Source organism: Pongo abelii, chromosome 8 (genome assembly GCF_028885655.2).
Source record: "Pongo abelii isolate AG06213 chromosome 8, NHGRI_mPonAbe1-v2.0_pri, whole genome shotgun sequence".
NCBI classification, from domain to species: Eukaryota; Metazoa; Chordata; class Mammalia; order Primates; family Hominidae; genus Pongo; species Pongo abelii.
The window spans coordinates 71,627,808-71,653,631 of NC_071993.2; the positions used below are offsets into that span (position 1 = coordinate 71,627,808).

At 52.9% G+C, this 25,824-nt stretch overlaps 1 protein-coding gene across 3 annotated transcripts; it reads left to right on the forward strand.

Moving 5' to 3' along the window:
• The first annotated feature begins 1,576 nt into the window (after window positions 1-1,576).
• DNAJB12 (DnaJ heat shock protein family (Hsp40) member B12) lies at window positions 1,577-24,106 on the forward strand. 3 transcript variants are annotated; one of them, XM_003777572.5, is made up of 9 exons: window positions 1,577-2,131; window positions 11,757-11,934; window positions 13,396-13,541; window positions 15,738-15,923; window positions 16,040-16,119; window positions 18,620-18,729; window positions 20,248-20,420; window positions 21,013-21,110; window positions 22,326-24,106. In XM_003777572.5, the coding sequence occupies exons 1-9, from the start codon at window positions 1,897-1,899 to the stop codon at window positions 22,353-22,355; spliced, it is 1,236 nt and encodes a 411-aa protein (XP_003777620.3). In that variant the 5' UTR covers window positions 1,577-1,896; the 3' UTR covers window positions 22,356-24,106. The 3 variants fall into 3 exon arrangements, with proteins under 3 accessions (XP_003777620.3, XP_002820880.4, XP_009243771.2); XM_002820834.5 differs by having other exon boundaries at window positions 1,900-2,131; window positions 21,013-21,164; XM_009245496.3 differs by having other exon boundaries at window positions 1,900-2,131; window positions 21,013-21,158.
• Window positions 24,107-25,824: the final 1,718 nt, after the last annotated feature.

Below are 25,824 nucleotides of genomic sequence, written 5' to 3' on the forward strand. Positions count from 1 at the left end.
CATATATATATACACACACATATATACGTATATATGTACATATATATATATATACACACATATATATATCACAGCTCACTGCAGCCTTGACCTCACGTGCTCAAGCGATCCTCCCACCTCAGCCTCCTCAGTAGCTGGGACTACAGGTGGGTACTGCCACACCCAGCTAATTTTTAATTTTTTTGTAGTGATGGGACCTCACTCTGTTGCCCAGGCTGGTCTCAAACTCCTTGCCTCAAGTGATCCTCCCACCCCTGGCCTCCCAAAATGTTGGGATTATAGGAGTGAGCCACTGTGCCTGGCCCCAAAATTATATTTACAGCTCCTTTTTGCCTAAACCCTACATATGTACAACATCCTAGTCTATATCTCTGCTTGATTCTAAAAAGCATCACAAACTGAATCAAACACTTAATATTCCCCCACCAAACTGCTTTTATAGTCTTTTCCATTTCCTTGTTTTGGTAAATAGAAATTCTCTTCTTCCAGTTATCAAGCCAAAAACATTGGAATCATCCTTGAATCCTCTCTCTCACAGCCCACATCCATTGCGTCATTCTGTCTTCAAAATATATCCAGAATTTTACTACTACTCACCACCTCCGCCATCACCCTTATCCAAGTTACCATTAATTTTCACCTGTATTATAATAGTAGCTTCCTGACTCTCATCCGGATTACTGTAGTAGCCTCTTACCAAATCCTGCCCGAAAGGCCAAGCAACGTAAGGGCTGACAGATGACTAGGGGATTCGGCAACGTGGAGGTCACTGGTAACCTTCGCAAGATTGCTTTCACTGGAGTGATAACCCTCGAGGAACGGGATAATGATAGAACTGCATTACACTCTGCAGTAGAATCTTTTTTTTTTTCTTTTTTTTGATGGAGTTTCGCTCTTGTTGCCCAGGCTGGAGTGCAATGGTGTGATCTTGGCTCACCGCAACCTCCGCTTCCCAGGTTCAAGCGATTCTTCCGCCTCAGCCTCCCGAGTAGGTGGGATTACAGGCATGTGCCACCATGCCCGGCTAATTTTGTATTTTTAGTAGAGACAGGGTTTCTCCACGTTGGTTAGGCTGATCTCGAACTCCTGACCTCAAGTGATCCGCCCGCCTCGGCCTCCCAAAGTGCTGGGATTACAGGCGTGAGCCACCGCGCCCGGCCTGTAGTAGAATCTTTATGCTCCCTAGAGTGTATTCGCCTTCTTGATCCTGTTATAACTCACCAAGAGAATTCCCTTTTCAGAGCCTTTGCACTTGCTGTTCCTTCGGCCTGACCACCCTTCCTCCAGACAGTCACATCTACCTGTTATCGTTCCTGAATTCTGGTACCTGTTAATGACAGCTTCTGAGAGGTTTCTTTTATCGCGCTATTTAAAATAGCGCCTCCCACTCTCTATCCCTGTGTTTTCCATAATTCTTCTTCAGAGCTTTTATCACTATCTGAATCTATCTGGAGAGCTCCCCCAGCCTACACACACTGGAATGTAAGCTCCATGAGAGCAGGGGCTTTGTTTTGTTCATCCCTGTATCCCCCTCATAAAACCATGCCTCAGAAACAGTAGGCACTCAGTATCTGTTCAGTGAATAAATAACCTTCGTTTGAAACGTATGTAGTTACATTACGTATATAGATCACCACTTAGTAAACCGTCTGGGAATAACAGGCACTCCGAAGGACCCTAGTCTCATCCCGACGGCTACCACGTGACCTTCCTGAGCTTGGGTTTCCTCCTCGGGAAGATTAGAGGGTTGGAGCATACTCAACTCTAAGACCTCCGGAACATGGAATCTGGGCGTGCACCATTATTGACACCTACGCCAGCCGTCCCTTTCTTAGAAGACATACGGTAGCGCTTCCACCCTCGCTCAAAACTCGGGAAAGGAGGGGCGGAGGGTGGATGTCATCACTCCGCGCCCGGCTGCCCGCGACGCGCCGGCGGGTGGCGCAGCCCTTCGCTCGCCCGGCGTCCCCCTCCCTGGTTCTGCGCTCTGGTTCCGCCATGGAATCCAACAAGGATGAAGCTGAGCGCTGTATCAGCATCGCCCTCAAGGCCATCCAGAGCAACCAGCCCGACCGGGCGCTCCGCTTCCTGGAGAAGGCACAGCGGCTGTATCCGACGCCGCGAGTTCGCGGTGAGTGTGAGGTGCCGGAGAGACTGGGGACATTAGAACTGATGGGGGGAACACGGGAACGGACCGACGGGAGCAGTTGGAGGAGGGGGAGGGGTGGCGAGGCGCGGCTACGCCTGCGCACTGAGGCGCGCGGTGGCTGCTGGGAGGCGTAGTTTTTCCTTCGCGCTCCTCTGCGGGATGCGAGCCGTCTGGAGATTCGGGCGGCCGGGACTTCAGCTTTCGGGGTGCTGGCGGAGCCCGCTGGGGTTTGAGGTCTCCGAGAGTGAAACGCGCTGGCAGCCGGGACGAAGGGAACTTACCTGGAAGTGAACTCGAACTACTTTTCCCAAGGGGCCGTTCGGTAGCCCAGGCCAGTCGCCGGCCTGGGAAATATTATAGTTCAGGAAAATAAACATAACTCTTTTGAGGGAAAGAATGGGCGCTAGACAGGGAGAGACTTCTGTCCTTCGGGCGCCAGGGAAAGGCGCTTCTGTTCTTCGGGAGCCTCGGGAAAGCCCGAGACCCTCAGTCTCGGGCTGAGGGTCAGGGACCACTCTCCCAAAATGCGAACCGGCCTTTGCACCCACCCCAGTCCGCCGCCTCGGACTGTCCTGAGGCCGGGCCCCCCACTCCTCCCGATGATGAGATTCGGAGCGGGTGGCCTGGTGGGAGGTGCTGACCTCAGCCACCGCCAGTACTCCATCGCCCGCAAGAGTCTAGCGGCGGCCGGCCATGTGGACGCCGAGGCTGCTGAGTGGCCCTGGACGGGAGCCTCCTGAGCCAGGGAGGGAAGAGTGAAGCTGGCTTTACAACTCAACACCTCGCTTCACCCGGGAACCCTTTCTTTTTTCTTTAACCTAAGTTTTCCAAGGAGTTTTTCTTAATCCACTCTAGAGGGTAGAGAGACACCGGGTGGTGCTTGTGATCACCACTTAGTAAACCGTCTGGGAATAACAGGCACTCCGAAGGGCCCAGTCTCATCCTGACGGGTACCACGTGACCTTCCTGAGCTTGGGTTTCCTCCTTGGGAAGATTAGAGGGTTGGCGCAGACAATGTGATTGGCAATAATACCCATAGGGCTTTGCAGTTTAGGAAGCTCCTTCGCCTGTGCCTTCTCACTTGAGCCTGCCAGTCAGGGAGGCAAAGCAAAGATCATTATCTTTATTCTATGGGTGAGGAAAATCTCTGAGGTAAGGGATGCCCAAGGTGACACAGCTAGAAAGTAGAAAGTTCTGTGACTCTATAAATGCTGATGAAAGAACAGAAATGAAATTGAGGAACAGCAGTCAGCCTCCTAACCGGCCCTGCCCGCCTGATGAGATTGAGAAAGCGGAACGCTGGTGGAAGAGGTAGCCTGGACTGCTGAACTTTCCTCCCTCCGGACTCTTGCAGGTTGATCTTTGGCCTGTATGCCTCCCCTTGGAGAGGGTTTTGGGCTGTATTTGCCAGGACGCCTGAGGTAACCTGCTCGAGGGGCCTCCCTATGAATTAATTCGTATTCTGTTGTGGGGTGGTATCCTCCAGCTGTCAGAATTCTGCCTGACACTGATGCTGCTGCGGGCTCAGGAGCAGGCAGCCAAGAAAGGATGGGCCACAGGGCCTCTGGTGATCTTTCTGTCAGCAGGCCCCCTGCACCAGTTCAGGAGCTTGAAGGAGTGTCCTCTCTGGGGCTCAGGCTCTGGAATTTGCTGAGACAGAAGAATCACCTGCCTGCATATGTGTCATATTTGTGCTTTTCTGGAAAGACTATGAGACTATACGCCTTGTGCATCCGTGTAAACTTTACCATCTGCAGCCCTCCACTGAGCTGACAAAGACCTGGGATTAGTTTAGGTCTGGGACAGGGAAAGATCTTACTTCAAAAATAGAGGGCAGGGCTACCCACTGGGCTACCTGCCTCCCCAGGGGGACTAATATAGATATATTAGGTGGCGGTCTATTGCTTTGGGTTTAGGCTCATCCCAGATGCTCATTCAATGCAGCAGACTTTTGTTGAAGATCATTTATGTTTTGTTTGCAAAGTCCTCTGCTTGGTGCTAGCAAGATTGGTAAAATGTGATCCCTCACCTCAAAAGAGTTTATAATCTAGTGAAAGAGACAAAACTTACAGAAACAAATATTACAAGACAGAACTGTAATTAAACAAAAAATAAGCCCAAGGTTAGATGCTGAGGACTTAAGGACAGGCATGAAAAAATCAGTCCCCATCATCCATGGGTTCGTTCACAGTCTGATGGTGGGGAGGAGGTGCAGAGGACGATCTCCTGAACGTTAAATTATAAGCAGTGTAGTGAGTGCTGTAGCAAGTGCGTAAAAATAATGTTATCTCACAGCGAGGGAATGCTTTGGGGATGACAAGAGTTAGCATTTGAACTGTGCTTTGGAGGAAGGTGTGAGACTTGAGGAAAGGCATCCTGGAAGAAGACAGAGGAGCTGAAAGTTATAACGTTTGGGGGAAGAGATCAAAGTGTAGCAAGATTTAGAGGCAGTGGAGGTGGTAATTCGTATACAGAGAGGATTAAGTTTGGAAAATAGAATGGGGCCAGATCATAGAAATCCTTTTCTACCAGGCCAAGATATTTTCACCTTATTCTGTAGTTAGTGAGGAAACCATTGAGGTTTTTGATAGCAGGAATAAAGTACGGGCACTGTTGTTAAAAGAGAACAGCATGAAAGGTTAATGAGAGGGAAGAGAGACTCAGGGCAGGAAGCCAATGGGAGAGAATTGCCTTGAGCAGGTTGGATATTCTGAGGGCCTGGGACAAGGCAGTACGGATAAGGCTGAGGTCCCTGGAAAAGAGGCACTAGGCCTGTGTGAGAGAGAGGTGCAGAGGAGAATGAGATGGGATGCTGGGGAATCAAAATTGAAGCCCCTGTGACCAGGAAGAAATCAGGCTGAAGAACTGGGATGGGAAGGGATGAGCAGAGTGGGAGGTGCCAGTGGGACAGTCCAAAGGAGGTGTCAGCCTGAAACTCAGGAGAGCGCTCCAGGTTACAGGTGAAAGTGTGGTATCATCTGTTCCCTGGAGCTCACTGGAGTTGTGCATGGCTGAGGTCACTGTGGGAAAGTATAGACCTTGGAGAGAAAGTTGCTGCAGGCACAATGGCAGGCAACACCTGCCCTGAGCCCACAGGAAAAGACAGAGGAAGCAACAGATTGAGATGGAGCAACAGGAAGAGGCAGTCCCTGGAGAGGGCAGCGGCCAGGTAGCCATGGAGAGGTAATAGCAGCAGGTGGTGAGCAGCCCTGTGTGATGCCACAGGCACCGCCTGGGAAAAGGACAAGTTAAGAGTTGAAAAGGGAAGGATCGAGAGCATGGGCAGAGGATGGTCTTGGAGAGGTGGAAGGGCAGAGAGGGGAGAGTCAGGAGAGAGGGGAGGCTCAGAGCAACCTTAAAAGGATGAGGGACCTCACACTGTTGGCCTTTGCAGCAAAAAGGATGTGAGGGGGCTTGAAACTCCTGCTGCAGGAGGTGGGACAAGGAGGCACTGAGTTAAACTGCAAAGCAGTAGCTGGGCCCTAAGCTGGGAGGTCACGGACTAGAGATGGTGGAGCCAGTCAGTCCCTTTCTGGGAGTTTCTGTCCAGCAGCTGGCAGCCTGGTAAGCCATTGGCTTTGACTCAGGCTTTGTAACAAATGTGTAAGGTGCCAGATTTCCCAGGGAGCTCACGAGAGCATTTGTAGGCCTCAGTTTCCCCAGCATACAAAGAGAGGATTGGCTGAGGTGATCCTGAGGTTCCTTGCAGCTCAGGCTCTCAGATGTTCTGTGAAATGGTTGACTCTGGTCTAAGTTAGGAAGGCCAAGCTGGGAAGGCCAGCCCACAGGAAAAGGAGATGGATTGCTGAGGGATTCTGCATTCAGAGTCCAGGAGTGAGAGGTGTTCTGGTGCTGGCGAGGTGTGGGATGGGATTGTTCCCTTCAAGTCAGTCAACCTTCATGAGCCCCACTGTGCACTTAGCCCCCTTCCATTCAATGTATTTCACAGAATCTTATTTACCCCTCAGAGCACTCTTATGAGAGGAGAGATCGTCTCTCCACTGAGGAACCAGCTAACCTGGCAAGGCCACATGGCTAGCCAGCAAAGACCCAGAGCTGTCCATCTCCAATCCCACGCCCTTTTCTGACTCACTGTGAGCACCATAGATACACAGAGCCCAGAAACTCAGCTACTCACTTACTAACAAAGTCACAGTCAGAGACAACACTGTATATTTGCTGGGCATTGGGCTGAGTTTTTTGCTGGCATTCACTCATTTCCTCTTTTAGCCTGTATGATGGAGATAGAGTTTTGCACAGATGAGCTAAGTTACCTTGTCCAAGATGACCTTTGTAGCAAATGGCAGAGCTAGGTTTGAACCCATTGGGCAATCTAACTTTTTTTTTTTTTTTTTGAGACAGGGTCTCTGTTGCCCAGGCTGGAGTGCAGTGGCGCAATCACAGCTCACTGCAGCCTCAACCACCCAGGCCCAAGTGATCCTCCCACCTTAGCCTCCCAAACAGCTGGGACCACAGGCATATGCCACCACACCCGGCTAATTTTTTTATTTTTGTAGAGACAGGGTCTTCCTGTGTTGCCAAGGCTGGTCTCGAACTCCTGGGCTCAATCCATCCTCCTGCCTTGGCCTCCCAAAGTGCTGAGATGACAGGTGTGAGCCACTGCCCGGCCAAGTCTAACTCTAGTCTGGGTTCAGTGGTTTTGGCATAGAAATCCTCTCAGCTCTACCTCAGGTGCCTCTCCACCGCAGCTCTGTTCTCTTCTATCGAATTCCCTTCCTTTTCTAAGTCTGCCAGCTTTACTGAGAAGGTAACATTAAGCTGTTCTGTCTCTTTTTGTGACATTGCCTGTCAGCCTCTGTGCCATGAGGGATGTAAGCATGAAGCTGTCACATCCCCCAGGCCAGAAGAGAGACCCTACTTGCCAGCAACTGGAAATCTTTAATTTCCAACTCAAGCAGAAAGCTTCTATGTGACCCAGGGCACCCCCATTCTCCTTTGGACTCTCTTTCTGTACTGTAGGGAAATTAGAGTGGCTGATTCCCCGTAACTGCCCTGAAAAGCTTCCAGAATCTTCTCTGAGAGGTATGAGAGAGAGCCTGTCCCATCTCCTGGCTGGTGCTCCTGCTCATCTCTGGCAGTTGAATAACTGGTTATTTTGCCCTTAGGATCTGCCAGGCTCAGCCTGGGCCACCAGAACTTCTAGAGGAACTGAAATAAAGAGCTTCTTGAAAAGCTCTAGGAAACAGCATACTGCCTCCTCCTCCTGCTCCATCTTGACCAATATCTCTTCATCTTTTGGTTTCTCTTGCCATCCCCTTGGTAGCTGGCATGGACCTGGTATCTGGGATGGCCTGAAATCTCATGGTTACTACTGGTTCCAGAGTCTGCTGAGCGCTGAGTCTTTGCCTTCCTGAGCCTTGGAGCTCCTTCCCACCCCCCACCACAGGTCCCCTCACCTCCCTGGCCAGCCCACTTCCGTGGCCAGACACTTCATCAGCCTTGAACCTTCACTCTCCGTCAGACTTGGCACAGGTGCTTACACACATTATCTCATTTCATCCACCACCGTGAGGAAACCAGGGTTCAGAGAGATTTCATAGATCAGCCAGTGTCACACTGCTAGGAATGGCAGAGCTGAGATTTGAATCTGGGCCTTTCTGAATTTGATGTCTCTTCTGTGCTTTTGCTTGCATCCCTGTCCCCGATCCCCACCCCCACCCCATCAGACACGTGCAGCCCAGGATAGCAGCATAGTTAAGAGCATGGATCCTGGAGCTGGACGTCCTGGGGTTCGAAGGCCCCTCTGCCTCCTAACTAGCTCTGTGGTCATGGCAGCAGTCTGCTACAGTACCCTGTTCCTGCAGTGGGGTGGGGTAGGTAATGAGACCTACCTTCTAAGGCTGCTGTGGCAATTAAATGAGCTAATGCAGATCACTGTGAAAGTACCCACCTGACACACATCACTGGGTAAGAAAAATGATTGTTGCTATTGCTCCTCCCCAAGCACCCTCTCAGGGTTTGCTACAGGAGCCCACCTCTCTTATTCAGAGCAACCCCGGCTGTGAGTTCCTGTGTTTGGATTTCCCAATTGAAGACTCGGCAAGATCACACAAGCTCGCAGTGCGGCAGCAGTGGCCCAGGGCACAGTGCTCCACTGGAGCCCTATACTCTGTTCCCAGTGAGACTGGCTCTCAGCCTGTTGGGTCAGACCTCAGTGCGTCGCACTGGTGGGTGTGGCACCCAGCATGGCGTCTTCAGGCCAGCAGGCACCTGGCGTGTTTGAAGAAATGTGCTGGGATGTGCTGCTGTACTTCCTTAGCACAGAGGGATGCTGGGTCCCTGCAGTGATCCAGATGCCTGTTTTCCCAGCTGGTTAGCTTGTCAGAGGCTTTAGGATTTTACTACCCAGGGCTCTGGGGCCCAGGCCTGACTGAGGTTTCTGAGAGCTGGTTTTGTGCCTGGAATAAATGGACACAGGGACCTGCTGCCAGAGACGTGGGCCCTTCCTCATTTAATCCGCAGGAACCACAGGCTTGTTTTTGCTTGCTTTTGTTTTTTTGAGACGGAGTCTTGCTCTGTTGCCCAGGCCGGAGTGCAGTGGCACAATCTCAGCTCACTGCAACCTCTGCCTCCCGGGTTCAAGCGATTCTCTGCCTCAGCCTCCCGAGTAGCTGGGATTACAGGCGCCTGCCACCACGCCGGCTAATTTTTGTATTTTTAGTAGAGACAGGGTTTCACCATGCTGGCCAGGCTGGTCTCAAACTCCTGACCTCAGGCGATCCGCCCACCTCAGCCTCCCAAAGTGCTGGGATTACAGGTGTGAGCCACCATGTCTGGTGGGCTTGGTTGTTTTTGTTTTTGTTTTTTTGAGACAGAGTCTTATTCTATTGCCCAGGCTGGAATGCAATGACGTGATTTCGGCTCACTGCAACCTCCGCCTCCCAGGTTCAAGCCATCCTCCTGCCTCAGCCTCCCTAGTAGCTGGGATTACAAGCGCCCGCCACCACGTTCGGCTAATTTTTGTATTTTAATAGAGACGGGGTTTCACCATGTTGGCCAGGCTGGTCTTGAACTCCTGACCTTGTGATTCGCCCGCCTCGACCTCCCAAAGTGCTGGGATTACAGGCGTGAGCCACTGCGCCCGGCCAGGCTTGGTTTTCAATAACCATGATGCTGCTGAGGGTGATAGTTAATGTCCTGTATAGACTCCAGACATTGAAGAGGACATTTGGCATGGCCAACCACTTGCATTAGAAAAATGTGAAAAATGGCAAGTTGTGAGCACAGCAGATACTTCTTTTGGTCTCATACCATCCGTGTACCCCTTGGGCAAACTCATTTCCCCCATTCCTCTTTAGAGCTAAGCAAACGCCTCCAGGAAGGCTTCCTGACTGATCCCACCTGAAACAGATGGTCCTGCTAAGCAGGGTCCCGTTTGCAGGGTACTTTGCCTATCTTGGCACTCAATATGCCAAGTCTGTTAAACTCACTCCTTTGAGATCTTAAAAATCTGAAGGGTTAACTGGGTGCAGTGGCTCATGCCTGTAATCCCAGCACTTTGGGAGGCCAAGGCGGGCGGATCACTTGAGGTCAGGAGTTCGAAACCAGCCTGGCCAACATGGTGAAACCTCATCTCTACTAAAAATACAATTAGCCGGCATGGTGGTGTGCACCTGTAATTCCAGCTACTTGGGAGGCTGAGGCGGGAGGATGGCTTGAACCCGGGAGGCTGAGGTTGCAGTGAGCTGAGATCATGCCATTGCACTCCAGCCTGGGCAACAGAGCAAGACTCTGTCTCAAAAAAAAAACAATGGTAAAAATAGGTAATAGTGCAGTGGACTGAATATTTTACTTATTCAAAATGTGGTGCAATGCAAACATTTGCAGATTTGAATGAGTCCAGTAGAAAAAAATGGATTCATAAATTGGATTCATAAAAGCAAAAAGCAGAGTAAAACCAAATACACTGAAAGAAATAGCAATTAAAGTAGTATTAAATGAACTCTAGCAAGGCACGGTGGCTCATGCCTGTAATCCCAGCACTTTGGGAAGCTGAGGGGGGGGCAGATCACTTGAGGTCAGGAGTTTGAGACCAGCCTGGCCAACATGGTGAAACCCCATGTCTACTAAAAATACAAAAATTAGGCCGGGCACGGTGGCTCACGCCTGTAATCCCAGCACTTCGGGAGGCCGAGATGGGTGGATTGCTTGAGGTCAGGAGTTCAAGACCAGTCTGGCCAACGTATTGATACCCCATCTCTACTAAAATACAAAAATTAGCTGGGCATGGTGCTGGGCCCCTGTAATCCCAGCTACTAGGAAGGCTGAGGCAGGAGAATTGCTTGAACCCAGGAGGTGGAGGTTGCAGTAAGCTAAGATCATGCCACTGCACTCCAGCCTGGGCAACAGAGCAAGACTCCGTGTCAAAAAAAAAAAAAATTAGCCAGGCGTGGTGGCACGTGCCTGTAGTACCAGCTACTTGGGAGGCTGAGGCATGAGAATCACTTGAACCTGGGAGGCAGAGGTTGTAGTGAGCTGAGATCGCACCACTGCACTCCAGCCTGGGCAACAGAGTGAGACTCTATCTCAAACAAACAAACAAATAAACAAAAAATAACTCTAAATAAAGTACTATAGGGTTTATTAATAAAACCAAGTGTGCTTTTGGAAGACTATCAAAATATCAGAATTCCGCCTAAATTTATTAAGAAAAGAGATATATGTATAAATATACTATCTGAAAAATAAAGCAGTTACTACAGATTTATCCATGAATTATGTAGATTTTATGTCAATTTTTATTAACAAAATTAATTTTGTTCATGTAAAAAGAAAAAGACCTCTATCCTGCCTACTTTTTTTTTTTTGAGACAGAGCCTTGCTCTGTCGCCCAGGCTGGAGTGCAGTGGCACAATCTTGCTCACTGCAGTCTCCACCTCCTGGGTTCAAGCAATTCTCATGCCTCAGCCTCTTGAGTCTCTCGAGTAGCTGGGATTACAGGCTCCCACCACTATCTCCAGCTAAATGTCTTTTGGTTTTTGGGGGTTTCTTTTTTGTATTTTTAGTAGAGATGGAGTTTCACCATGTTGGCCAGGCTGGTCTCAAACTCCTGACCTCAGGTGATCCGCCCGCCTCAGCCTCCCAAAGTGCTGGGATTACAGGCGTGAGCCACTGTGCCCGGATTTTTTTTTTTTTTTTTTTTTTGAGACAGGGTCTCACTCTGTCACCCAGGCTGGACTGCAGTGGCACCATCTTGGCTCACTGCAACCTCTGCCTCCCTAGTAGCTGGAATTACAGGCACCTGCCACCACATCTGGCTAATTTTTTTATTTTTAGTACAGACGGGGTTTCACCACATTGGCCAGGCTGGTCTCAAACTCCTGACCTCAGGTGATCTGCCTGCCTCAGCCTCTCAAAATGCTGGGATTACAGGTGTGAACCACCCCGTCCGGCCTATCCTGCCTACTCTTAAGAACTGTGGCTTTCAAGAGAGCAGATGACTGTCCCCTCAGCACCCACAGGCCTAATCAGGGCAGGAGCTGGTGGCTTTGCTGGGAGGGAAAGTGAGTGGGAAGCAGCGGGCCACTCGGCGAGGCACGCAGCCTGCTGGAGCAGGAGCTCTGAATGGTTTCCTTGCCTTGCACAGCCCTGATTGAGTCCCTCAACCAGAAACCACAGACTGCCGGTGACCAACCCCCACCCACAGACACAACCCATGCCACCCACAGGAAAGCAGGTGGGACAGATGCCCCCTCGGCCAACGGTGAAGCTGGAGGAGAGAGCACCAAAGGCTACACTGCAGAACAGGTTGCAGCTGTGAAAAGGTAGACGGGTGGGCAGGGGCTGGAGCCTGGGGAGACTGGGGACATCTAGAGGCTTCCTGGAGCATGTCCTCCACCTCCCATCTGCCTGTGGGCTGCACAGGGCCCTGGGAGGGTCTTGGAGGATGGAGAAGTTCCAAGTGTCCAGGCTCACCAGGACCTCTCCTTATTTCCCTCAAGGCCCAGGAATACAATGTGGGAACTGGGGCTCCACCACCCCTCCCGCCAAGACGACCCACAGCAGAGGCTGGAAAAGCTGACACTGCCGGCTTCCTCTGCCGCTGGCCAGGCAGGCCCCAGGCCTCTTTACACAGCTCTGTTTGTCAACAGAGATGGAGCCTTGTCTCCCTCTCCAGATTCTACCCCAACCCACACCCCAGCACCCAACAAAGACCCTTTTAGATCAGAGCCTGTGTGGGGTAGCATGGAGACCAGAGGCAGAGTTATTGCCCCACGGCTGTGAGCAGGCCCCACACAGAGTAGCTCGCTACCAGGCCAGAGACCACCCAGCCAAGGCTCCTCAGGCTTAGACGTTCCCAGCTCCCATTTCTCCCCAGGTCTCCCAGCAGCTGGCCTTGGGAATCCCCCAGGGTCATGCCACAGCTCCTGGCAAGCTTCAGGACCGAGGCCGCCTGTGTGAGAGTGAGCATGACTGCTGTTTGCCATAAAAGCGTAGGCGAGATCTGTACTTCACTGACTCGGCAAGGTCCATTGTAGGCAATAGAAACTGATGTATGAGGGATTGGGAAGGCCTAGAAATGGCCAAGAACCAGGAGGTCTCCAGGGACGCGGACAGGAAGAATTGGTGAAAGAGAACCAGGGTCTCTTTAGGCCCTGTGCTTGCGGTGAACAGTCACCTGCCACTTCTGGCCTTCATGTTACCCACTCAAGACTCAGATTGGGCTGGGCATGGTGGCTCATGCCTGTCATCCTAGCACTTTGAGGGGCTGAGACGGGAGGATCCCTTGAGCCCAGGAGTTTGAGACCAGCCTGGGCAATTAGAAGACCCTGTCTCTATCTTTAAATATTTAAAATTTTAAAAACTTTTAAAAATTAAAAAAAAAAAGACTCAGATTGCCAGGAGAGTCGGTTGGCTGAGCTTGGGACACCACCCTGGGTGATGGACACCGACAGTCCTCCTGAGCTCCTCCCATGGGGAAGCTGTCAGCAGAACAGGGGGAGATAGATACTGGCCTGGCGAACCCCGCGGATGCCCTCCTAAATCCAAGAATCCAGACAGTGTTCTTCTGTTTCCCGTGGTCCTGCCCAGCTCTGCATCACATTTGGTGCCCACTTGGCTCCCTTGTCCCTGGTGTCACACAGCTGACCCAAGGAGCTGTCAGCCTTGCCCTGTTGGTCCCCCACAGCCTGCCCAGAGCTGTGTGCCCCACATGGCCTGTTCCTCGCCCCCCCTCACACAGACCCATGTAGAGCACCCCCTACCATGGTCTCCTCCCTCCCCAGGGTCAAGCAATGTAAAGATTACTATGAGATCCTGGGGGTGAGCAGAGGGGCCTCGGATGAGGACCTGAAGAAGGCCTACCGCAAACTGGCCCTCAAATTCCACCCAGACAAGAACCACGCACCTGGTGCCACTGAAGCCTTCAAAGGTAAGCCGGCCCTGCTTTCCTAGCATTTTGGTATGTTCATCTCCTGTCCATGGCAGGGAGTAAGGGACCAAGACAGCTTTCCCAGGAAGCAGGGAGCAGGAGGAAGTGGTCTCGGGCCCAAGTTGCCGAGGCTTGGGAGCTGCTTCTTGGGAAGAAGGTTCTAGCAGCCACCTCTAGCTATGTAGAGTTTGTCAGAGCTCAAATAGCACCATTCCTGCCCCCACTTCCTCTGCATTTCCTGGGGTTACAGTAGTAGAGCTGAGGCAAGAAAGTTCTGGTAGCTTCTCCAAGGATTCTCAGTGATTGAGTGACTCACCGTGTGCACTTCCCTGTCTTAGAGTCTCATAGCTGCCCACTGGGGTAACTGTTTCCCTGCTGAGGGGCAGGGTAGCCCCAGGTCAGGGGCCTCAGGCCTGGTGGCCACCTCAATACCAGCAGCCACAGCCAGCTCCCCCGCCATACCTATACACCTGGGTCCTGCAGTGGGGACATGGCAGTCTCTGGCTTCAGGGCCCACTGGCTCAGGGATGGGTGCTTCATTTCTGGCTGAAATCGTAAGCTGCCCTTTATTCATTACATTTTCATTTAACCCGTCAGGCACTCATGTGTACTGACTCTGTGCACTGCAATTTCTCATTGCCCCAGACATCACTGCCTTCTCTCATTCCCACCATGTCCTCCTTCTCTCATTCCCACTTCATCCATCTCCTTGGGAAATAGCATAGTGACTAGCCCCCACTGGGCTGGGCGGGGTGCGTGCTGTGCTGCACCCACAACCATAGCCAGCTGGAGAGCCTGTGGCAGAGCAGACTCCGAGACCTGGTGTGCAGTGTCCCAGGGCGCCGGAGGAGGAGAGTGGGAGTGGGGGGAGGCAAGGTAGCCCTGTTGAATGTTTCTCCAGCCCCAGCCTCTGCCTGCAGCCTGCTCTGACTGTACTGAGAGGCCAGCTCTGGCCTTGAGGCCTGTTCAGAATTGGCGGAGGAGAGGATTCCGCCCTCCTTGTTCCCAGGGGTTTCAGGATGGGAATCAGATGTGGCTTGGACCCACTCCTTGGAGTCAGTGGCAGCTTGAGGAGAGGGAGTGAGAGACTGAGGAGGTCAGAGCTGGGGTCCTTCAGGGCACAGCCGTCCCGGCCAGGGGGCCCTGGTGGGAGGCTCCAGGCCCAGATAGGAAATAGTGGTTGGGGCCTGGACCCCAGAGAGTGGGGGACTCACCCCGGCCACGTCACCAGGAGTGGAGGAGTCTCCATAGAGCCCCGAGATTTGGCCCTTCCCCACAGCTCCTGCTGCCTTCCAGTTCACAATAAGGATATTGTGTGTCTGTCTGGCCTGCATGTCATACTATGACTTCAGGTTTACAGAACCTCCAGAAAGGGATGCCCATCCTATTGGGCACCTCAAGAGAGAATGAGGAAAGAGGTTTTTGGTGGTTTTCATAAAGTCGGAGAGAGAACTTGAAGCAAGGGACACCTGCTTTTGTTTGACTCCCGGCTCTGTAACATGTTAAAGCTGTGTAAGCTTAGGCAGTCACTTCTCTGAGCCTCAGTTTTCTCATTGGTGAAATGGAGATAGAGTTGCTCTTAGAGGTAAATGAATTGACCTGGTGTGGTGGCTTATGTCTATAATCCCAGCACTTTGGGAGGCCAAGGTGGGAGGATCCCTTGAGCCCAGGAGTTTGAGACCAGCCTGGGCAACTTGGCAAGACCTCATCTCTACAAAAAATACAAAAAATTAGCTGAGTGTGGTGGTTCACGCCTGTAGTCCCAGCTACTCAGGAGGCTGAGGTGGGAGGATCGCTTGAGCAAAGGAAGTTGAGACTGCAGTGAGCCATGGTTGCTCCACTGCACTCAGCTTGGGTGACAGAGTGAGGCCCTGCCTCAAAAAATAAAATACACAAACAGAAAGAAGTAAATGAGGCCATGCTCCTAGGAGGCCTGGCACATTGACAAAGCTTGACCATTGTCTTGACGAGAGCAAGGAGCCTGTGTTACCCTCCACCCAGCCAGGCTGCCCAGATCCACTGAGGGGTCTTCCTGCATGCCCCTCCTCACACTGGCCAAGCTTCCTGCCCACCCCAAGGACGTCTGCTTCCTAAAGCACTGCTTGAGCACCTGAGAAAAGTGAGCACTCGGCTGCCATGGGAGCCTCCCCCCGCACCCCAGGATCCTCAGGCCTGACCTTTCCTCCTCCTCTCCAGCCATTGGCACAGCATATGCGGTACTCAGCAACCCGGAGAAGAGGAAGCAGTATGACCAGTTCGGTGATGACAAGAGCCAGGCGGCCCGGCACGGCCATGGGCATGGGGATTTCCACCGCGGTTTTGAGGCCGACATCTCCCCTGAAGACCTCTTCAACATGTTCTTTGGCGGCGGCTTCCCTTCTAGTAAGTTCCCCACCCTCCCCACGGCCAGGTATCCCTGGGGTGATGGTGGGGATGGCATGCCAGCGTCTCCCTTTCCCAACAGACCTGGCTCCTGACTCAGCCCCTCTGACCCCCAGGTAACGTCCACGTCTACAGCAACGGCCGCATGCGCTATACCTACCAGCAAAGGCAGGACCGCAGGGACAACCAGGGTGACGTGAGTGAGGAGGGCGCCGGGGACAGCGCGGGGAGGGCACCAAATCCACCCCAGGGAGGGGGCTTGGAGGAGGGAGTTCCCTCCCACACTGTCCATTCTGGGACCAGCAGAGTCCCCACAACTTTCAGCCAAAGAGCCCTCTGGGCCTCCCTTGCCATTCTGCTGAGTGACACCAGAGGGCGCCACACGAGGGAGCCGTGCTCCACATTGCCGGCGGGAGCGCGGCTTTGCTAGCCTGGCTGGGGAGTGGAACCAGAAACCCCACCCGCAGCCAGGTTTGAGTGTGAGGCTTCCATGCAGGCCGCTCGCTGGTAAGGCCAAAGTGACATCCTCTAAGCAATGGAAAGTTACACTTTGTGAGAGAATTTTATTTTATTTTTCATTTTCTTCATGGGTCTCAGCTATTTTCTCTCAACTTTGTGAGAGAAATTTTTTTTTTTTAAATTGAGGTGGAGTCTTGCTCTCGCCCAGGCTGAGTGCAGTGGCGCGATCTCAGCTCACTGCAACCTCCGCCTCCCGGGTTCAAGCCATTCTCCTGCCTCAGCCTCCCGAGTAACTGGGATTACGGGTGCGTGCCACCACACCTGGCTAATTTTGTATTTTTAGCAGAGGCGGGGTTTCACCATGTTGGCCAGGCTGGTCTTGAACTCCTGACCTCTGGTGATTCACCCGCCTCAGCCTCCCAAAGTGCTGGGATTACAGGCGTGAGCCACTGCACTCTGCCAGTGAGAGAATTTTAAAGGATGACAACATAGGTGCCAACACTTAAAAAGCCAAAAGATACTTTTAAAAAGATATTTACAAAAATTTGGGAGGCCAAGGTGGGTGGATCACCTGAGGTCAGGAATTTGAGAGCACGCTGGCCAACATGGTGAAACGCCATCTCTACTAAAAATACAAAAATTAGCCGGGCACAGTGGCAGGCGCCTTTAATCCCTACTCAGGAAGCTGAGGCATGAGAATCGCTTGAACCCGGGAGGCAGAGGTTGCAGTGAGCCGAGATCGTGCCACTGCACTCCATCCTAGGCGACAGAGCAAGACTCCATCTCAAAAAAAAAAAAAAGTATAAAAATTATAACTAGACAGTGCTTCAAATGCTTTTTGTATGCCACAGATCAAAGAACAGCTAGCTGGCTAAAATTAAAATATTGTGGAAAATTGCAAAACATTTTAAATTCTGGCCAGGCGGAAGGGGTTTCCTTTTGCTCTGACAATATTTATTCAATTTTTTATTTATTTATTTATTTTTTGAGATGGAGTCTCGCTGTGTTGCCCAGGCTGGAGTGCAGTGGCACAATCTTGGCTCACTGCAACCTCTGCCTCCTGGGTTCAAGTGATTCTCCTGTCTCGGGCTCTTAAGTAGCTGGGAGTACAGGCGCCCGCCACCATGCCCAGCTAATTTTTGTATTTTTAGTAGAGATGTTGTTTCACCATGTTGGCCAGGCTGGTCTCGAACTCCTGACCTCGTGATCCGCCTGCCTCTTCCTCCCAAAGTGCTGGGATTACAGGCGTGAGCCACCATGCCGGCATTTTTTTTTTTTTTTTTTTTTTTTTTTTTTTTTGAGACAGGGTCTCGTTCCATCACCCTGGCTAGAGTGCAGGAGCTTCCCCTCCCAGGCAAAGCTTCCACCTCAGGCTCCCCAGTAGCTGGGACCATAGGCCCACACCACCACATCCAGCTAATTTTTTGTATTTTTTGTAGAGATAGGGTCTTACTTTGCTGTTTGAGTCCAGGCTGGTCTCAAACTCTTGGGCTCAGGTGGTCCTCCTGCCTCAGCCTCGCACAGTGCTGGGATTACAGGCATGAGCCACTGCCCCTGATCAAAATTTTTTTATTTTGTATCTAACAACAGAAGAGTTTTTAACATCACAGATTATCACACAGTGAATAAATTTGTTAATTTTTATTTCTAATTCTTTTTTTGTTTGTTTGCTTTTTCTGCAACCTAGGACCAGTGCTATTTCTAATTTTAATTGGTAATTTTTATTTTGTTTTAATTATTATTTTTTGTAGAGATGGGGGTGTATGTTGGCCAGACTGGTCTTGAACTCCTGGCCTCACATGTTCCTCTCACGTTGATCTCCCAAAGTGTTGGGATTACAGGCATGAGCTACCACACTGGCCGTAATGTTTAAATTGCTAATATATTTGTGTGGTTCTGATCTCAAAAAGTTGTATATACCGCATGTCTCCTTCCAGCCCTGCCTTCCATTCTCCTGGAGGAAGCAACTTTTGCCGATTTTTTTTTTTTTTGGCATTCTGTTAAAAGTAAATGCAGACACCTCACTTCCTCCTGTATGTCACACCAGTTGCTGCTTTGTTTTTATCTGGGAAAGCTGGCAGGTGAAGCAGCGTCTGTGTTTTGGAGCCTCGTGGAGGGAATGGCAGAGTGGTGTCATGTCTCCCCAGGCTCCACTGTTCCAGGGGAGCTGGCGGTGATTATGGCTGACACCACACCCCACCCAGGTCCAGCAGAGTGACGTTGGCTCTTCCCTCCAGGGCGGGCTAGGGGTGTTTGTGCAGCTGATGCCTATCCTCATCCTGATTCTCGTGTCAGCTCTCAGCCAGCTCATGGTCTCCAGTCCACCCTACAGTCTGAGCCCAAGACCGTGAGTACATGGGTGAGGCTGGGCCGTGGGCAGACAAGGGGCTTTAGATTCTCAGCCCCATCAGGGGCCTTCCTTCCCATCCTGATCCAGCCAGTGTGCGATCATAATGCAGGAACCTGACTTCGAATCAAGAAAATATACTTTCTCTATTCAACTAGGACTCTTAAGCTTTTTAGGATTATGGTCCCCTAAGAAATTGCAGCGAGAGCTACAGAACTTTTCCCTAGAACTATGCACACACGCGCACACACACATACATACACACGATACACATGCACACATACACACACATGCACTATACAGGCACACACATAATACACATGCACACATACATGCACACACATACACACAGAGTTTTGCATATAATTTCGGTGGCTTCATGACTCTTCCCTGCCCGTCTCCCCTGCCAACCCTGACGAAGAACCTCTGCTCCTTGGCTCTGGTTGGGCTTCCTGAGGCTATGGAAAGAACAGGGCACTAGAGTCAGACAGAGCAAGCATGGCTTAGAATCCCAGCTTCTCCACTAAGAAGCTGTGTGACCCTAAACAAGTTACGTAACCTTGGTTTCCTCATCTATAAAATGGGAATTATAACATCCACCTGCTGTGGAAATTAATGAGTAATGCATATAAAATGTCTGGCCCATTAGAAATGCTCAACAATATTAGTTTAATGAATGCTTGGTCTCGACTGCCAGGAGTGAACTTGAGGACATTTCATGACCCGTTAGGGTGTCAGCTCCCCTCATCGATGTCCAGCACCTGGCCCAGGGTCAGCTACACAGTGGGTGCACAGCTTCAGTGGTGTGGATCCCCCTCTCCCCAAAGGTGGCCACCTCTGGCTGGGAGCTGGCAGGACCCTTCTCAGCCAGCAGGGGGCAGAGTCGGTCCACTGGACCCTGGCCCCCGGCTCAGGCTCCCTGTGGCCAGATGCCAGCCCTTTTCCCTACAACTTGAGAGATGCGAGGAGCAGAGGACCAGGGCAGGCCTGGACTGTTGTCCCCAGAGCACTGGTCCTGTCTTGGTGTCAAGGCTCTTCCCACAGCTGACAGAGCCTGTGATTGGAGCTGGGAGGATAAGGCTCCCTGGAGCCCTTCCTGTCATTTTGTTTCTAAGCCTCTTAACTCTACACTGGGAACTCCTAGGTAGGCAGGCAAGCCCTCAGCAACAATTGGCTTAGGGGATGAATGGGGAGATGGAGGCACAGAGGTAGAACCCAGATTCCCTCCCAGGTCTCCAGTTCCCCAGACTGGGCCTGTCCCCAAAGGCCCCAGGTCAGCAGTGTGGTAAGCAGGGAGTCTAAAGGCAGGGCATCCTGCGGTCTGGGCCACGTGTGTGGCAGGACGCTGCCTTTTCCTCACACCCTCCTTTCAGGGAGTGTGCGGGTCCCTGCTCTGGTTTGAGAGGGAACCAACTACTCCTGTGGTCTGTGCGGCACCTCCTGTCTCGGGGCCCATACCCCTAGAGTGCCCTGGGCATGGGGACCCGCACCCACTTTGAACCTGGTATTTCTGGCCAGGTCCGTGGGCCACATCCACAGGCGAGTCACTGACCACCTGGGTGTCGTCTACTATGTGGGAGACACTTTCTCTGAGGAGTATACAGGCTCCAGCCTCAAAACAGTCGAGCGGAATGTGGAAGATGATTATATCGCCAACCTCCGGAACAACTGCTGGAAGGAGAAGCAGCAGAGTGAGTGTGGGGGGAAGGCGGGAGCTGTATTTGGGAGGTGGCTTGGGATGAAGCTGGAAAGCAGGGGAAGGAGGGAGCCCTGCTCACCCTGTGCTCTTGAGGGCCCAGCCCCTGGCACTGCCCTGCCCAGCCACCTCCCAGACAAGAGCTGGTCTCTACTCCTGTGTTTCTCCGGGGCTGGGAGCCAGGGGCCACCTGGTAGTTTCCTCAGGTTCCCGTAAATCACTGCCATCAGCCCAGCATGTTGGCTGCCAGAGGTGAGTGTGTAGAGATGGACTGGAGTGGATGGATCCCTGGCCACCCCCTGACTGTGCTCCTGGATCTGTCTGTGGGACCCTGGGGAGGCCTGACCAGGATGACAGGGTCTCACCTTGGCTGGCCTCACTGCATTCTAGAGAAAGGCGCCTCTGTCACCCTCGCCCACATAAGGACTGTAGTCTCTGCTCCTCCAGGGTCTTCCTAATGGGAGGCCAGCCCTGCCCAAGCCCCGGGCGTGTACCAGCTTTCCTCCGCCCTCCACAGCCCTCGAAGGCTTCCTCGCAGGCTTCGGGAGGTACTGGGTGTGCACTAACCCTGTCCCATTGCTTTGCAGAAGAAGGCTTGCTGTACCGGGCACGCTACTTTGGCGACACAGATATGTACCACAAAGCACAGAAGATGGGCACCCCCAGCTGCAGCCGACTGTCAGAGGTGCAGGCCTCCCTGCATGGATAGTCCTGGGCCAGCCACGCCACCGAGGTCCAAGTATGAGCCAGGGCTGCCTCCACCCTGCAACTCCTGGCAGCTTTGGCCCTGGTTATGAGCAAAGGAGGGAGGGGGAGAAAGGGAGGAAGCCTGGTGATTGTGGCAAAGACTCCTGTCCCCAGCCTGACCTCCAGCCTCCAGAGACCGAGCAGCTGTGGGGCCTGCTGGGAAACCAAGGTCGGTTTCCGCCCTCTAGCAATGCTCTCCACCCGACTCCTCCACTCTGCTCCCTGGCTCCAAAGGTGTGGGGGACCCCAGAACCCGGCAGAGTGGGAACTTGAAACTGTTGCTGAGGGCCACCCGGGGCTTCTTGGTCCATTCCAGCCGTCAGTCAGCACGGACCTTTCTCCAGCACAGCAGACTATTGTCCGTGCCCTGGTATTTAGGCCATCACATATTGTGGGGCCCAAGAGAGCCCCACACGCACACTGCCTGCTTGATACCAGGAAGAACCATATGGGAACAGGTGGGCCAAGAGCCCTCCTCTTCCTCCATCCCTCCAGCTAGGAGGAAATGGAGCAAGATGAACAGGCAGCCACGAGGTGGGTGGGAGCTGGCAGGCTTGGCGGTGGGAGGGGCCGCGGGCCCTGACCACCCCCCTCTGGTGGGATCTCAGGCACTCTCTCGAATGCCGCCACACCTGGCAGCCTGGAAGCCACAGGCATCCGGCCTTGCCCAGGCATCTCGCCTGCGGTCTGAGGAAGGGAACAGAAGGTCACGAGTTCAGGGTGAGACGCAGCCGCTCAGCACAGGAGGGGTGGAGGGGAAATGAGAGTTGCTGGTAGCAGGTGTCTTCCTTCTGCAGCCCGGCGAATGGGGGTGCTGGGCTCTGTTCCCAGCGTTTTCCAGAGGTGGCCACTTCGGCCAAGCCCGGAGAAGTGTGGGCAGAAGCAGTGAAGGTTCTTCTCTGTGTGGGTGCCCTGCCCACCCCTCCTTTGCCTGTGTCCTCCCAGCCTGGATCCACAGCTGACTCTGCCTAGAGGCCATTTGTGCCTGCCTCTGTGTTGCCGCAGGAAGGCAGGCCGCAAGTGGGGTTGGTGGGGGTCAAGCGGGCAGCACAGTGCAGCAGTGCGGTGGCAAGGGGGGCTACTTGTGTGGCATAAGCTAGAGGAGCCGGTGCCGCCTGACTGCCAAGCTAACTGTTGCCACTCTCCTCCCCAGACTATGAAATCCCTGGAGAATTTTTGGTGACATGCACTGAGCCAAGGCGATGGACTGTATATTTGAGGAAAGACATACAAAGAAACAAAATTAAAATGGAATTGGAGGCCGAACGCTGCACAGCTGCCCTCTCTCTCACCCAGTAAATGCAGAAAGCTCTTAGGACAGACAGAAAACCTGCCATGGGGCTGCTTCCCTCCCTCCCAGGGCTGGCGGAGGCTCCGCATCGGCTCTCTCCTAGGATACAGAAACCATGGCAACGAAAGTAGAATGTAAAACTCGCAGCAGATATCAGTGGGAAGGGCTGGGGGAGGGGGCGCCCAGCTGCCTTTCCTCCCTCACAGGAGCCACCACCAGCCACCTCTCAGGAGAAGCCAGAGGCCCTGGCCAAAGATAGGAGGAAGAAAGAGAACTCTCCATAGAATGTAATTTATAGATGCGTGTATATGTATATATATCTATTTATATGTAAATAGGCATATATGAAGATATATATATATAGTCTACTTTTTAAACTCTGCAGGGATTTGGTTAAGTTGTTGAGCTGATTTCTTCCATGTTTTAGAAAATGAGGCCTGTTTGGGGAAGGTACCCTGGTGATGTTTTTGCTAGACATTAGCTATAGCTGACAGCATAAGGAGAGTCGCATCAGAGCTTTTCACGGCCCCCCAAAACCCCAGCCTGGTTTTGATGGCAGTAGTAATCATGATAATGCGAACCCGCGGAGGCCTCAGGATTATGGTTAACCTGGAGAGGAGCAGGCCGTGGAGGCAGGTGCCAGGTCAGTATTGAGTCACAGTAGAGGCCCCACAAGGACCTGCTTGGGTGAGACCACCCCTCCCCTCTCAGCAGTGCTGGTAGGCTCTTTGTCCTGGTGCCCAGGAGCCCTCCAGCCCCCTGCCCACAGAAGGGAAGGCCTGCAGAGGGGGCCAGGATCTACCTAACCATTTGCCCACCCCTAAGTCCCTCAGTGGGCTTTGCCTTAGAGGTGCCACAGGGCACAGCTCCATCATTGCCACTGGTTTTTCCTAAGTCATGCACCAATGACTTCAGAAAGTTCTTCCTCTGAGTCAGTCAGTGGTGCTGGGACCCCAGGGCAGCCTCCTCGACTCCTGAAGAAAAGTCAGTGCCCGTGGGTGCCTCTGTCTTCACCCGCTGTGGATGTGACCACCAGGCCTCCTCTTATACCTTGGACAAAGGATACACCTGAACCAGAATAGTTTTCTTACCCTCACATTGAAATGAGGATTTTGCTCAAAACAGCACTTGCTGCCAGTGGGAGGAGGGAGGTTTTATTTATTCCCACAGTTTCTCCTGGGCCTTCTGGAATGACCATGTTTTCCTGTGGCAGTGGGTGTGTCATTGCACCCGCCGTCTTCCAAAGCCTTACTTCCCCAAGCTGCCAACCAGGAGGTGATAACCACCCTCCCAGAGTTTCTCTCGGCTCTTTTTTTAAAAGTCCCCCAACAAATAGGATTCTTGCTGGGAAAGGAAGTTCGGTAAGGAAATGTCAAATCTGGTTTTTAAACAAGGTCCCACCCTGCAATGAAGCAGCCACCTCAGCCCAGAGAGATTATAAGAACTGATGTGGCCAGAGTGCCCACCCACTGTGGCCCTGGTGCTCTGCCCCCACGCCCCGACCATCTGGTCTTGGTAGATGTCCCTAGACGGGCTGAGCCATGTGCAATAAGAACATAGATCCTAAAGGATCCTCTGGAAGCTGTATTTCTTGAATTAGAATTCTCAAATTGTACATCTGTTAATATATGTTTATTATGTGACTGGCCGTGGTGGGTCTGCATTGAGCAGGGAAGCTTGGGGGGGGAGGGGAGCGGGCACAAGCCCCTGCTGCTGCTGACACTGTCCAGCCTGTGCCACAAGGAGCTCTAGATGACCAGCCTGAATTTCCCCTGACCCCTGGCCCTGGCTAACAGCCACTTAAGCCACACATGCTCTTCCAGAACTAACTCCATCCAGGCAGAGGGGTGCTCAGGTGGCGGGGGGGCTGCAGGACCTGAGCAGTCTGGGTCCCTGAGGTCCCCAGCGCCAGTCCTGGGTGGGCATCTGGGCCACAACCATCACCCTCTGCTTTTCCCTCTCCCACGTCCCCCACCACACCCTCAGGCCTGCCATGTGCCCGCAGAGCATTCAGAATTCCCGGCCCCAGCCTGGAGCTCGATCCCACTCAGGAGCCAGATCCTGGGAAAAGTGTCACGAGTTTGTTTCCATCGTCCTTCCCACCATCCTCCCCCAAACCGCCCCCGCAGCCCGCCCTCCTCTCCAGGAGGTTGAAAAAGTTTAAAATGGGGCAGCCCAAGTCGGGTCGGGCTCCTGTGAATGGAGCGGCAGATCTGCCCAGGCCTCCCAGAGACAGGGCCCGGCAGCCCTGACTGGCGGACCCAGGCCCCTCCCGCGGCTGCGCCAGCCAAAGACAGGCGGGCTGCCCGGTGGTGCCACCACGGCCCGGGAGCTCATTGGCTGCCCCTGCCTGGGGTCACCACTGCCTGCCCTGGTGTGCAAGCCGCCACTTGTTAGCTGCAGTTGGCAGAGGCATTGCAGGCACCCCCATTCACCCACCTCATCCCCCCTGCCCTCCCTGTGTGGCTTGGCCGTGAGCCAGAAGAGGTGGGGTGCACGCTCTGACTGCAGCAAAAAAGGCTTTGACAAGTGTCCCCCACCCACTGTCAGGTGGCAGAACGCGCCACTATATCCCATCTCCCCAGCTCTGCTAGCTTATAGCCTTGTCCCTTGCTGCTCCCAGGTCCAGAGAAAAAAAACTGCTCCAGGGACAAGGAGCACATACCCGACCTGCCTGTAACCTCATCCCCACCCCACATTGCCCAGACAAAGTCACCTGGCGTCTGGAGCAGGCACACAGCCGTGCCAAGAATCAGGTAAATAGACTGTTGACATGGTTCAGAAGCAACCCAGCGTCCCTACCAGGCATCACGCCATGTGACATGAGCAAGTCAGCTCATTTCCCAGAGCAGGAAACAGGCTTGGGGGAGGAAAGTGACGCCCAGAGTCTTGAAGAAACTGCCTGTCTCTGGGGTCCCTGTAGCAGAGTGGTCATTCTTCTACAAACAGTTGCTGAGCCCAGATTTGCTGCACTCAGGGAAATCAAACCCACTGGTGTCAGGTAGAGTGGGCAGAAGACCCGAGTCCAGGAGGGTGGAAAAGGATAAAAAGGCCACACTGAGGATGGTGGCACTTCATCTGATGGGCTTGGCCTAGGGAGCAGCTGCCCATTCGAGTAGGTGTCTCTCCTGGCAGTGACACAGGCATCCATCTGGCTGCACCAGGAAACGTCATCCCCAGGAGGCAGCCTCGTAGCCCCCATGGGGGCTGGGGCTGGATTTTTGCTCTGCCATTTACTGACTGGGTGACCTTGGGTGTCCCTGAAGGAGTTCAGGAAATGCCACCCCAAAATCTGCCATTTTGGTGTGCTGATTACTTCAAACTGGGGGCACTTGAGCAAGAGCAAGTGCAGGAAGGGCTT

What these genes read in the sequence shown, in the direction of transcription:
- DNAJB12 (XM_003777572.5), top strand. Translation starts at nt 1,897, where the DNA reads ATGTCATCACTCCGCGCCCGGCTGCCCGCGACGCGCCGGCGGGTGGCG. An exon ending in TGCCACTGAAGCCTTCAAAG is followed by an intron (nt 13,542 to 15,737) that starts GTAAGCCGGCCC and finishes CCTCCTCTCCAG; the next exon opens with CCATTGGCACAGCATATGCG. An exon ending in TACAGTCTGAGCCCAAGACC is followed by an intron (nt 18,730 to 20,247) that starts GTGAGTACATGG and finishes ATTTCTGGCCAG; the next exon opens with GTCCGTGGGCCACATCCACA.